General features: G+C 35.5%; 1 protein-coding gene across 3 annotated transcripts in view; it reads right to left on the minus strand.

Moving 5' to 3' along the window:
- Positions 1-14,955, minus strand: part of STK33 (serine/threonine kinase 33) — a 145,434-nt gene that overhangs the window by 13,520 nt on the left and 116,959 nt on the right. For all 3 annotated transcript variants that reach the window (XM_011954380.1, XM_011954381.1, XM_011954379.1), the window contains one exon: positions 1,519-1,716. In XM_011954380.1, the coding sequence (XP_011809770.1) occupies positions 1,519-1,716 (198 nt within the window). The remainder of the gene's footprint in view (positions 1-1,518; positions 1,717-14,955) is intronic.

Here is a 14,955-nt window from a genome sequence, read left to right on the forward strand (position 1 = left end):
CGGCAATGGAAAAGGGAATGGAAGACATTTGGTTCACAAGCATATTTTATGTCAGATGCAGTGATAAATATAACTCAAGGCCACAAAACATGTGTATAATCATACGTATGTGAGTATATGTAGATGTACATATATATGTGTAAGAATATGTGAGTATACATGTATACATGTACATGTGTAAGTAGGTATGTGCATATGTATGAATATGTGTATAAAATGCCAAGTCAGTCAACAAAAATCTTCAAACTATGTTCAATAAGAAATGCAAACATGGAATTTTATGATATTATTTTTAAGGAGAATATAAAATACACACAAGAACTAAGCATCGCAAGAGTTGTTAACACACTAGAGAGGAAAAAGAATTCAATGAACTTATGTCTACATTATGGTAAAAATATTATCATCTCAAAATACCTAAATCATTATGTTATGCTTATTATCTAAACATTTGCTATAAAGTAATGAAGTTCTCAACCACTAAATAAAAATCAATGAATAGATCATGCTACCATGTCCCTTTCTGTAAGTTACTAAGAGGATTCTTGGCAGGGAGGGGTGTAGGCCAGCAATGCTGCACCTCCCTGAGTCTGGTCCAGGATTTACCCTGGCAGTCCCTCTCTGCACTCTGCCTAATTCTAGGCATCAAAGAATCAGAAACCAGCGACTCCTCACGAGAAGTCTGGCTACCCTGAGGTAAACACAGTCCCTGCTGGCAGGATGCTCAATTATTAAGTAATAGTTAAGATATGTTAATTAGATTTCAAGACCGGAAGGAGAACAAACACATACAGAGAAATTTTCTGCAAATGCAGAAACAAACAAGAAAGCAGGGAAGGGGAGCTTTGGGTAAACTTTGTCAGGATATCCAGCTAACAGACCACAATCTAGAACCAATCAAAATGTTATTCAATTCTATTCATTAAAAAGAATAAAACTGTATTCAGAACTAATAAGGTAAAATAATAAATCTATATAAAAAGTTTTTGTTACCATAAATTCAGACAAAAATAACTGAATAATGTAATAATGATCATTTTCTATGTAAAACATAGACCCATTCCAAATTCTGTAGTCTGGTAGAGTACAAAAATTATTAATTTTGATCCTTGGGCCAAATTTGGCATGCCATCTGTTTTGGGGGGAAAAAATAGTTGAGTTGGAACATGGCCACATTCATTCATTTGTGGTCTATGGCTGTTTTCACACAACAATGTCAGAGATGAGTAGTTGTGACAGAGACTACTATGGCTCACAAAGCCTAAAATATTTACTATTTGTTCCCTTATAGAAAAAGTTTGCAGACACCTGCCCTACATAATCACCAACCTTAAAATAAACATGTAGGCCACATCACTAAATCGTGCTAGCCTTATAAAGCAGAAAGAACTTTACTTGCTATATAATGCTCGGCCTTTGTTACAAACTAACAACAAAAAGACAGATTTGCAAAAAAATGTTCCAGGTGTGGTGAGGGTATTTTACACTTTGGAGAAATGCAGCAATGATTCTTCCTACCTGTTTTTCCTCCTCTTCATCTGAAGCGTAATTGGCATCATGGACATTTCCCCAGAGTTGGTAACTTTTCAACTTTTCTTCAGTGGATGGATTACTCTTCTCTTCTGTTGTGTTTTCCTCATCACTTTCCGGGTTATTTTTCCATTCTTTCATCATCTCTAATACATTGGTTGGTCTCACGGAAGAAAGTTTATTGCCCTAATATTGACAATCAATTTTTGGTGTTATAAACAGCTTAGATAATTGAGACGATACCTACATCATTTAGTCTCCCAAATTCAGTAACAGTCACATGGAAAAGATTATAACGCTGAATAAATATGAAAACTTCTGATGACCACTGGAGTACACTCCCTGTACTGACATGGCTCACACCCGTTGCATGATATCACTTGTAATATGTCCAAGTTAAGAGGGGAAATATTCAGGCTTGAAAGAACAATGCAGCATGCTTGTGCAAAGAACACTACACAGGGCAATTTCCTGAAAGCCAAATACCCCCTATAGTGCTGCTCTTAGAAAATTGAGAGGGAGGTTGAAAGAACTAAAGAAGTTGCCCAAAGGCCAGTGGGTCCAGTGCTAAGGAGAAGTCTACACAACATCCAAATATCTAGGCAAAAAAAAAAAAAAATCTAAATTCAGTCAACTAGTCAAGCACTATGTCTAAGAATATAGGTACTTAATTTGAAATCCCTTACCTGTCTGGAAGATTTAAATATAATGTGGTCATTTGATTATAACTGACTTGGCACAGTGTTCTTATCCCAGCATATGGCGATACATACCAAAATTGACCATTTTATATTAACTGTATTTTCCCAAATAGAATACCCTATGTAATGTACCGAGAAATACATGAATGCAAGCTCAAATAGCTCCTGCTTGATTAGGTGTGTCTTAAATATTTTTATTCTTATCTCATACTGTTAGAAAAAATTTAGACCAAAAAAAGGATCACATTTAGATTAAAATGAGAAGTTCAGGTGTGGGCACAGCTATGAAGTGATTCTAAATTACTCTGGTATATGGATGTATTGAAATGTTTAGCATCAGTGACATAGAAAACTATGAGACAGGGTATTTTAAGGGTGCCCATCTGAATACTCTGCTGAGGACTTGTTGAGTTTAATGTATTTGTGGCTAAAGACATAGACAAACACTAAATGTGGAATGCTAATAACTAAAGGAGGATCACTATGCAATTAATTCTCTGTGGTTCTTCTCTGTTCCCTTGTTTTAAGAAGCTCAGTACTCCTACCATGTTCATAGCATCCCATTACATCTCACACTGGTTTTGCACTTGTTCCTCCCTTACCTGCTTACTCCTAGAATGCCCTTGCCATTTCTTCCTGCCAGTCCATAGCAAGAGCCTACATTTCCTTGAAGGTTCAATTTAAGATTCATTTCTGTCAGGTATCCCAGAACTCCCAATTATGTAGTCAACTCAAGTGAAAACAGACAGTGGCTCAGCGACAGTAACCATTAAAGAGCTGAAATCATGTAGAATGGTAGATAGTCTCAGAGCACTCATCTGAAGGGGTTCTGCTCTCCAGGGCTCTGCTTGGTCCCTATGATCCATCTCTCCTCTCTTACAACTTCTTGGCCTCATCCTGACCTCTAACTTAATTTTCATAAAATCAGTGACCAGACTCCTAGAATGCAAGTACATACAACTTTGCCTCAACTTGATTCTTTCACTAGCAGAAACTGACAATTTGACACATCTAAGTCTGCAATCCCAGTCCCCGGTGGCTCCTCCCTGAAAAGCCCTCTCCAGGTTAAGTCTTTGGAAACTGTGGTAGTGACTAAGGCTACTTGCCCAACATTTCTTCCTTCTAGGCTCATGGTAGAATTTCACTTCTCTATCCTCTTTGGGACGTGACCATGTGCCTTATTTTGGCCAGTGATTCATGATTGGAAACTGTATGTATCACTTCTGGGTGAAAACTTAAAGAGATAGTATGAAATTAATCATGTTTCCAATTCCTGAACTGGTAATTACAGAAGCATAGAGATGGAGTCTCCCTCAGCTTGGGTTCCTGAGTAAGGACAAAGTGAAACAGAACCTCCTCCTCTCCCCCGAGTCAATTGGCCATGGAAGGTACTAATAGCACTGAGATTTGGATGTCATTTGTTATCACAGCATAATCTAGCTTACCTCGATGTAGATACCAAAGCAAATATTTACATTCTGTAAATCACCTCTAAGAAGCCTTAAAAAGAGTGACTTCATTGCAAAATCATCATGTCCAACAAAATCATAATTACTACAGAACTCGTATGCAACCAATATGATGTGACAGCTCATTTATTTAGGCAGTTCTTGCTCTGCACAGTCCTGATATGCCTGAATTTCAGTTATAATTTACTTAAACAGCATTAGTCCCCCAAGAGCAGAGTTTAAATTTCAGTCAATGTCGTATATGAACTATAACTCCATAAAGTTCAAACTGCACTGCTAGTTCTTCAGTCCACAAAGCAAACAAACACGTATCATGATCAGTGACCAATTTTGTCATTTCTCTCAAAGGCTATTGGTGATTAGACATTGGGCATCTGCTATTCAGTCCACACACAGCAAAGTGTGTAGTTGTGTTGCTTCCTTTTCTGCCAGGGAATTAGCCAACAAAGATGAAAGTGCAGCAAAGAAAATAAAAGTGATAATGCTGAAAGTGAAAACTGAATAAAATATGAATGGAGTAATAGAAGAAATGGCTGACTGGGAATGCTGACACTACCACCGTTCGACAGAGTATTTGCCAAGGCACAAAAAAGATGCTCCGTCTGTCTTATAAGTTATGTGTGCCATTTTACTGTCCTACACTACTGTACAAAGCAAGGATTGCCTATATTATTTTGAATCTGCATCTCTAGCAATCTTTCAAATGCCTGGTTCACATACACATAGACCCAAGAGCTTGGCAGCTGATATTCTACATGTCTAAAGGAGACTGTCTTCGTACTTAAATAAATGACCCTATTTCTCATTCTATAGAGACTGTGGAGAAAAGCAAAGGATCTAGAATAAGAGTGTTATCCTATTTCCTATGTGGAAATGTTTAACTCTTTGCCTCCTATACTCACTTGCAATATCAAGCCCGGACTAGGTGGTATAGAGTCCAGGCTTTCCCTGTTGTCTAGAGCCCATCTGATAACTTACTATACCACCTACTTCTTGCTTGCTAGCAGTTGAAGGATAAATTGTATCAGATACTTGGACTAACCAATAATAAGTGGTCCACAACAATGTATCATGAGCCTTCTAGTTCAATAGAAATTACAAATGAAGCAACCAAACAAAACTGGGGTAGAATTGTTAGGGCAGACACTGTAGATGTATATGTCACCTCACCATCAGAACACTAACCTCTGAACTCCTTTTACTGGCTGTATCTAGGTGATCAAATACTGAACTCATCAATTACAAAGTAACAAATGACAAGAAAGCAGTAGCAATAGTTTGATCATCTGAAGCTATCACAGGTAGAGACTCAGCTTTTTGGATAAATTTCCACTTGCTTAACCAACAGATAGTTGAGACTATTCATTTAATATTGAACAACTAGAAAAATGAAACTCAGGGAAGAGAAGAACTGCTGAATACTAAAATTTGAATTTAATCCTTTAGTAGACAGGCCCATAATGGAGACCCAATCACATTTCCTCATCTAAAAAATACTGCCTTTTAAGGGATAGTGCCTATCAGTGCTTTGTAAACAGTAAGTACTTAATAAGTACTTTAAAATAAACAAATGAATGACATGTATGAGCTGGGGTGAGATGGTATGAACCCAAATCAGCAAAGCTAAAGGAAACATTCTGGATCTTTAGCATGCAGTCACCATTCTCTGTTTTTGCAAGGAGCTAGAATAGTTTATTTTGTAATGTTCCTAGGAGTAAATTTTTTCAATAGAAAAATGGAACACTTTATTTAAAAACATATAAAAGAATGGCCAACTTCACAAAATAAAATCCAAGTCAAAACAATGTGGTGCCAATTTTCACCTAATAGACAAAAATTTAAGTTTGATATTTCCTGTGTGGGTGAGGGTGTGGGGGAACAAGCACTCTCACTTACTTGCTTTTTATGAGAAGGTAAATTAGCAATAATTGATCAAAATGTAAAATGCACATTCTCTCTGGCCAGTAATTCCACTGTTAAAAATGTATCTTATATAAACTGGCACAGTATGCAAACACATATTTACAAGAACATCTGTTGTACTACTGATGTAATAGAAAAGATCTGAAATAATTTAAATATTCACAGGGACTATTTACAAAATAATTTATAGTTTGGAATACAATGTTGGTTTTTAATTTTTTTTTTAATTTTTAACTTTTTTTAGGTTCATGGGTACGTGAGCAGGTTTCTTATATACGCAAACTCATGTCACTGGGGTTTGTTGTACAGATTACTTTTTCACCTAGTTACTAAGCCTACTATCCAACAGTTATTTTTTTCCGGTCCTCTCCCTCCTCCCACCCTCAAGTAGTCCCAGTGTCTGTTGTTCCCCTCTTTGTATTCATGAGTTCTCATCATTTAGCTCCCACTTGTAAGTGAGAACATGTGCTATTTGGTTTTCTGTTCCCACGTTAGTTTGTTGAAGATAACAGCCTCTAGTTCCAGCCATGTTCCCACAAAAGACATGATCTTATTCTCTTTTATGGCTGCATAGAATTCCATGGTGTATATGTACCACATTTTCTTTATCCAATCTGTCATTTATAGGCATTTAGACTGATTCCATGTCTATGATACTGTGAATAGCGCTACAATGAACATTCACGTGCATACGTGTTTATGGAAGACTGATTTATATTCCTCTGGGTATATACCCAGTAATGGGATTGCTGAGATAAATGGTAGTTCTGTTTTTAGCTCTTTGAGGAATCGCCACACTGCTTCCCACAATGGTTGAACAATTAATAATTTACACTCCACCAACAGTGTATAAGTGTTCCCTTTTCTCCACAGCCTCACCAGCATTTGTTATTTTTTTACTTTTTGGTAATAGCCATTCTGACTGGTGTGAGCTGGTATCTCATTGTGGTCTTGATTTGAATTTCTCTAATGATCAGTGATATTGAACTTTTTTCATATGCTTGTTGACTGCGTATATGCCCAATCTTGAAAAGCGTCTGTTCATGTCCTTTGCCCACTTTTTAATGAGGTTGTTTTTTTCTTGTGAATTTAAGTTCCTTTTAGGCGCTGGATATTAGACCTTTGTCAGAGGCATCGTTTGCAAATATTTTCTCCCATTCTGTGGGCTGTTTCCTCTGTTGATAGTTTCTTGTACTATACAGAAGCTCTTTAGTTTAATTAAATCCCACTCGTCATTTTTTTGCTGTTGTTGTGATTGCTTTCGGCATCTTCCTCATGAAATCTTTGCTGGTACTTATGTCCAGGATGGTATTGCCTTGATTGTTTTCCAGGGTTTTTATAGTTTTGGGTTTTACATTTAAGTATTTAATCCACCTTGACCTCATTTTTGTACATGGTGTAAGAAAGGGGTCCAGTTTCAATCTTCTGCATATAGCTAGCCAGTTATCCCAGCACCATTTATTGAATAGAAAGTCCTTTCCCCATTGCTTGGTTTTGTCAGCTTTGTTGAAGTTCAGATGGTCACAGGTGTGAGGCCTTATTTCTGGGCTCTCTATTCTGTTCCATTGGTCTATGTGTCTGTTCTTGTACCCATACCATGTTGTTTTGGTTACTGTAGCCCTGTAGTATAGTTTGAAGTTGGGTAGCATGATGCCTCCAGCTTTGTTCTTTTTGCTTCGGATTGCTTTGGCTATTTGGGCTCTCTTTTGGTTCCATATGAACTTTAAAATAGATTTTTCTAGTTCTGCGAAGAATTTCATTGGTAATTTGATAGGAATAGTGTGAATCTGTAAATTGCTTTGGGCAGTATGGTCATTTTAATGATACTGTTTCTTCCAATCCATGAGCATGTAATGTTTTTCTATATTTTTAAGAAAATCTTCCCTATATATTAAGTGAAAATAGTTGCATAATATGAACCCATTTGTGTAAAGCATCTAATAAAAATGTATAGAATGTTTTTTAAAGCATATGTAAATGACTTAATGATGGTTATCTTTAGTGAGAGGGAATGGGAGGAGAAAGCAAGTTATTTTTCCCATTTTGTTTACTCGCTTAACCATGGATAATCTCAATTATTACCTTAATTTATTTTATTATTATTTTTTGTTGTTGTAGAGGAGTCTCACTATGTTGCCCAAGCTGGTGTTGAACTCCTGAATTCTAGTGATTCCTCTGTCTCAGCCTCCCAAAGTGCTGAGATTACAGGTGTGAGCCACTGTGCCCAGCCTTGACTATATTACCTTTTACATTTACATGACTAATAATCAATGTAAATTATAGTAAGAAAAGATATGATGTACGTTTTACATACCCAAACAGGACTGAAAGCACCCAATAAAATCACCAAACTGTCCTGAAGTGTTTCAATGAGTCTAAGGGAGCAGAATATCAAGATAATAAAGCAGTCAACTGTGTACCACTTTCATGTTTTTCCTAACAAAATCACCTCAGTGATTGTTTTTTCCAGAAGTATAGTAACTATGTGGTAGATAAGGCTTTGGTATTAATATTCCTATTCTTCAGGAGAAAATGGTTTGAGAAATTAATGAATTTACCCTTATTCCAGAAGTGCATTTCCAACTGCCTGCCAAGAATTTCTAGTGAGAGGTATAGCTGAGCCTTCTACTTAGTGTATTCTAAACCACGCAACTACAAAACAAGAAAACTAGAAAACAAACAATAACTTGCATCCATACACCTAGTTTTCCTCCATCTTATCTTCCTGCTTCCCATCACCTGAGGTGACTGCTATCAAAAATCTTGTGATTAACATTCCTTTGCTTTCGTTTTATATATGTATTTTATCACAACCATGTGTATTCAAAAAGGAATATTGACCAGGTGAGGTGGTTCAAGCTAGTAATCCTAGCACTTTGGGAGGATGAGGCCAGAGGATCACTTGAGCTCAGGAGTTTGAGATCAGCCTGGGCAATATAGGGATACCCCTACTTTACAAAAATATTTTTTTTAATTAGCTGGACATGAGGGTGCATGCCTGTAATCTCAGCTACTCAGGAGGCTAAGGCAGAAGGATCACTTGAGCCCAGGAGTTAGAGGCTGAAGTGGGCATGCCAGCCTGGGTAACAGGGCAAGTCCCTGTCTGGAAAAAAAAAAAGTGGGGGGGAATATTTTTTGTTTTAGTTGTTTTAACTTGATAAAAAGGGTTTCATTCCTTGGGACTTACTTTTTCCCACTCAAAATCACATTGCTGAGACCACTTGGACATTGTTGAGAGGGAAACAAAGGAATATTTACTCCTATATTACATCATATATTTTAAAAGTATTTTAAGAAATCATGCTTACATATTTTTTAATTGTATAAACATATTTTATATACAGATTTCAAATATATATATATATATATATAATTGAAATTGTTCTTGCTGTGTTGCCCAGGCTAGAGTGCAGTAGCACAATCATGGTTCACTGTGGCCTCAATCTCCTGGGCTAAAATGATCCTCCCACCTCAATCTCCCAAATAGCTGAGACTATAGTCTACATGTGCACCACCACCACACCTGGCTATTTTTTTTTCTAACTATAGAGATGGGGTCTTGTTATGTTGTCCAGGCTGGTCTTGAACTTTGGGGCTTAAGTGACTCTCTTGCTTAGGCCTCCCAAAGTGCTGGGATTACAGGTGTGAGCCACCCTGCTGCCCTTTTTGAAATTTATCTACATTTATAGAGTACAAGTGTAATTTTGTTACATGCATACATTGCACAGTGGTGAAGTGAGGTCTTTTAATGTAACCATCACCTAAATAATGTACATTGTCCCTATTAAATAATTTCTTATCACCCACTCCCTTCTACTTTCTCACCCTTCCAAGTCTCCATTGTCTATCATTCCACTCTATGTCTATGTGTACACATTATTTATGTGAGAATATGTAGTATCTGTTTGTGTCTAACTTGTTTCATCTAAGAAAATGGCCTCCAGTTCCATACACATTACTGCAAAAGACATGGTTTCATTTTTTTTTATGGCTGATTAGTATTTCATTGTGTATATATGCCACATTTTCTTTATCCAATCATCCACTGATGAACACTTTGGTTGATTCCATATCTCTGCTACTGTGAATAGTGCCGTGGTGAACATATGGGTGTAGGTATCTTTTTATAATATATAATGACTTATTTTACTTTGGGTAGATACTTAGTGGTGGGACTGCTTGATTTAATGCTAGTTCTATTTTTAGTTCTTTGAGAAATATCCATACTCTTTTCCACAGAGGTTGTACTAATTTTCTTCCCACCAACAGTGTATGAGTTCCCTTTTCTCTATATCCTCACCAACATCTTTTATTTTTTGTCTTTTTAATAATACCCATTCTGGCCGGGCGCGGTGGCTCAAGCCTGTAATCCCAGCACTTTGGGAGGCCGAGACGGGCGGATCACGAGGTCAGGAGATCGAGACCATCCTGGCTAACACGGTGAAACCCCGTCTCTACTAAAAAAAATACAAAAAACTAGCCGGGCGTGGTGGCGGGCGCCTGTAGTTCCAGCTACTTGGGAGGCTGAGGCAGGAGAATGGCGTGAACCCGGGAGGCGGAGCTTGCAGTGAGCTGAGATCCGGCCACTGCACTCCAGCCTGGGAGACAGAGCGAGACTCCGTCTCAAAAGAAAATAATAATAATAATAATAATACCCATTCTGAATGGTGTAAGACAGTGTCTTATTGTGGTTTAAATTTCCATTTCTCTGATAATTAGTGATGTTGAGCATTTTAATTCTGTGAAAAATGACAGTGGTACTTTGATAGGGATTGCACTGAATCTGCAGATTTCTTTGGGCAGTATAGTCATTTTAACAATATTATTCTTCAAAACCATGAGCACAGGATTTTTTCCACTGGTTTGTGTCATCTATAATTTCTTTCATCAGTGTCTTGTAGTTTTCCTTGTTAGAGATCACCTCTGTGATTAAATTCATTCCTAGGTGTTTTATGTTTTTGTAGCTATTATAAATGGTCTTGATTTGGTTTTCAGCTGGATTGTTACTGATGTACAGAAACACTACTAATTTTGTACACTTATTTTGTATCCTTAAACTTTACTGAACTCATTTATCGAATTTAAGAGGATTTTTTGGTGGAGTCTTGAGGTTTTTCTAGATACAAGACCATATCATCAGTGAACAGAAATAATCTGACTTCCTCTTTCCCAAATTGGATGCCTTTTCTTTCTTTCTTTTGCCTGATTGCTTTGGCTACAGCTTGAGTACTATGTTGAACAGGAGTGGTGCAAGTGGGCAACCTTGCCTTGTTCCAGTTCTTACAGGGAATGCTTTCAATTTCTCCCCATTCAATATGATGTTGACTGTGGGTTTGTCACATATTCCTTGTATTATTTTGAGGTATGTTCCTTTTATGCCTAATTTGTTCAGAATTTTTATTATGAAGGGATGCTGAAGTTTATTAAATGCTTTTTCTGTGTCTATTGAGATGATCATGTTTGCTGTTCTTAATTGTGTTTATGTGATATATCACATTTATTGATTTGCATATACCATACATAAAAATCAATTCATGATTTAACAAAGACTTTAATGCAGGAAAAATAGGTGATGATCTTCGCAACCTTGGGGCAGGCAAATAATTACTGGGCAGGACACAAAAATATTAAGCATAAAAGAAAAAATGATAAATTGAATTTCATCAAAGTTAAAAACTGTTCATCAAAAGACATCATTAAGAAACTGAAAAGGTAAGCAATAGATTGGAAAAAATTATATACATATACATACATATGTACATGTATGGATTTGTGTGTAAATGTATACATCATATACTTATATATAAATGACATATTTATACATTAATATGACACATATATATACACACAAATGACAAAAGGCTCATATCCAGAATATATAAAATATTTCTACAAATCAATAAGAAAAATATATTAAACCAAATTTAAAAGTTGGGAAATGATTTGAAACAGGCATTTCACGAAAGAGGAAATCCAAAAGTCTGTAAGTATAAATAAAGGTGACCAACTTCATCTGTTGTTTAGGAAGTGCAAATTAAAACCACAATAAGATACTATCACATGTCTACTAGAGTATCTAAATTTAAAATGTACCAATAACAAACATTAGAGGGGATGGGGATCAAAACTAGAACTCTTACACATTGCTAATGAAAGGTACAATCACTTTGGAAAACTTTTTGGCAATTTCTAATTAAGTTAAATATAGGTCTACTGTATCACACAGCCATTTCACTCCTAGATATATTATTCTTAATAGAAATGAGTGCACATGTCCACAAAGAGATCTGTATGAGAATGTTCATAACAACTTTATTCTGATAAAAACCAGAAACACCCAAATGTCTAACAGGAAAATTTGAAAAATGAATCTGCTCTATTCATACAAGGAAATACAACATTGAAAACCCACTCTTCACACAACCACCTAAATTTCACAGACATGAATTAAGTGAAATAAGTCACAAAACAGCACATATTATAAATGCCATTTATTTAAAGATCATCAAAAGATAAAACTGATTGATGGTGAAAGAAATCAGAATAGTAGTTACCTCTGGGAGGAGGGTAAGGAGAGTTACTGACAAGAAAAGGGAACAAGGAAACTCTCTAGGGGGGACAGAAATGTTCTGTATATTGTTCTAGGTGGTAGTTACACAAATATATACATGTATAAAAATTCACCAGGCTATAATTTTAAAATCTGTGTATTTTACAGTAAGTAAATTATGTCTTCATAAAATTATGATTGAATTAAAAATGACATTTCATGGCTTCATAGAGATATGTAATCATTTTCACTACTCTCAATATTTTGTATTGTTGGACTATATTGCAATGTAGTCATTCTTGAATTAAAGGGCCTTTTGGTTGATTTTGGGGCTTGTTCCGTTATACATTCCTATAAATATTATTGTGTCTGTCTCTGGTATATATGAGCAAGACTTACTCTTGGGTATAGAAGTGAAATGGGAATGGTTAACTTTACAATATAATGCCAGACCTTTTTGCCAAAGTAGTTGTACCAAATAGTCTCACCAGCAATAATTAAGAGACACTCTTTATCCACATCTTTTCCAATACCTGGTATTATCAGACTTCTTATTTTTTGGTTTCTCTCAGTGAAGTCTTTATTTGTATTTCCCTGATTTCTAATGACATTGAACATCTCATCACATGTTCATTTGCCAAATGTGTCCTTTTTTGTGAAATATCTAGCTCGGTCTTTGACCACTTTATACTAGGTTGCGTTTGTCCCTTTTGTATTGATTGTGAGTTATCCAAATTTCATATTATTCCTTTTTTGCTTATTTGCAGTACAAAAGCCTTTTCCCAGTTTATAGCTTATCAACTTTCCCTCTGGTGTTGTTTTATGAACAAGAGCTCTTAACATAGAGAAGCTAATCCATCATTTCTTTTATGTTAGTGCCTTTGCTTATGTTGCTTATAAAATCCTTTCCTACACACCCTAAGATGCAGAATATATTCACCTGTATTTCCGCTTAGAGTTTCAACATTTTGCTTTTTACTAGAAGTCCCTGATTCCTTTGGAGTTAATTTTTGCCTGTGGTGTGAAATAGAAATTCAACTTTACTTTTTCCATATGGAGAACTCTTGATTCCAGCTCCATTTACTGAATAGTCCCTCCTTTCTCTCCTCTCATATTTCATACAACCACTGTCAGAAAAAGTTCCAGATACACCTGGGTATGTTTCTGTATTCTGTTTTATTCTGTTTGTCAATAATCATACTGCCCTAATTAACATAGCCTTGTAAGTCTCAATAGCTGGTAGAGCAAGACATTTGAAATTTCTTGGCTATTTTTGATCCTTTAGTCTTTCATATACATTTTATAGCCAGGAAAGCTTGTGAAATTTTTATTGTATTTGCATATTGTTGCATTTATTTTATTTGAATATGTATATCAATATGGGAAAAATTAATTTTTGATATTAAGTCTCTTGACACGATTGTGATGCATCTTTATATTTATGTATTCTTCAGTGTTTTTCAATAAAATGTTGTAACTTTCCCCAAGGAGGTCTTATAAATGTCCTCCTTATGTCATATTTATTCTTAGATACTTTATATTATTTGTTACTATTTTACATGATTCCTTCATTTTTATTACATTTTCTATTTAGTTGCTAATGAATAGAAGTGCACTTGACTTTTGTATATTAATCTTAAATCCAGCTACCTTGCTCAGCTCTCCTATTATTTCTAATAACTTATTTGTAGATTACTATAAATAATAAATCTTATTTCTGCTTTTCAAGTCTCACCTTAGTCTTAAGTTGACTAAAATCAACAATGTTAGAGGAAAAAAAAGCTAACTTTCTTGACTATTCTCTATTTTAAAGGAAATTCTTCTCACATTTCCTATTCAGAATGATATTTTCTGTAGATCAGGTTAAGGAAGTTTCCTTTTCTTTTTAATTATGAATATATATTGAGTCTTATTACAAATGATTTCTCTGACATGATATGATTTTTTCCTTTAATATATTAATGTGGGGATTTATACTTACAGATTCTAAAATTAAGTCATCATTGTATTGTTGGGGATACTCAAGTTGGCCAAGATATATTATCTGTTAATATAAACAGCTGCATCCAACTTGCTAATAGTATGTCTAAGGTTTTATATCTATATTAGTAAATGAAATGGATAGTTTTCCTTTGTCATAATGTCTTGGTCTAGCTTTGTACCCTGCAGTTTAGAAGGTATAGTCTTAGGATAAATTAGGAAATTTTTTCTCTTTTGAGGGGTAGAAGAAGAGTTATAAGTTTAAGATGAAAGTATGGTAGAATTCTAAAGTCATTTGGGCCTGGTGTTTTGCTTGTAGAAGACTTTGAACTATTGCTTCAATTTCTTTAATAATCACAAGACAATTCAAGTTTTCTATTAAGACTGTCTTGTATAACTATATTTTTCTAGGAAAAGAATTGTTTTCATTTTGACTGAGCTTGCAGAAGTATTCACATACACCTAGTAGTATTACCTAGTAGGATTCTCTTATCTTTCTAATCTCTCCTTTATCTATGGCTATAGTCCCTCTTCCATATGTAAGATTTTTTCTCTCTTTTCTTTTTTTCAGACAGGGTTTCACACTTTCACCCAGGCTGGAGTGCAGTAATGCAGTCACGAATCACTGCAGCCTCCACTCTCCTAGACTCAGGTAATCCTCCCACCTCAGCCTTTCAAATAGCTGGGAACACTACTAAAAATCAGCCAGGCTGTATGAATGTCTTCTTTTGAGAAATGTCTGTTCATATCCTTTCCCCACTTTTTGATGGGGTTGTTTGTTTTTTTCTTGTATATTTGTTTG

This window comes from Colobus angolensis, unplaced genomic scaffold, assembly GCF_000951035.1.
Source record: "Colobus angolensis palliatus isolate OR3802 unplaced genomic scaffold, Cang.pa_1.0 Scaffold381, whole genome shotgun sequence".
Classification (NCBI taxonomy): Eukaryota; Metazoa; Chordata; class Mammalia; order Primates; family Cercopithecidae; genus Colobus; species Colobus angolensis.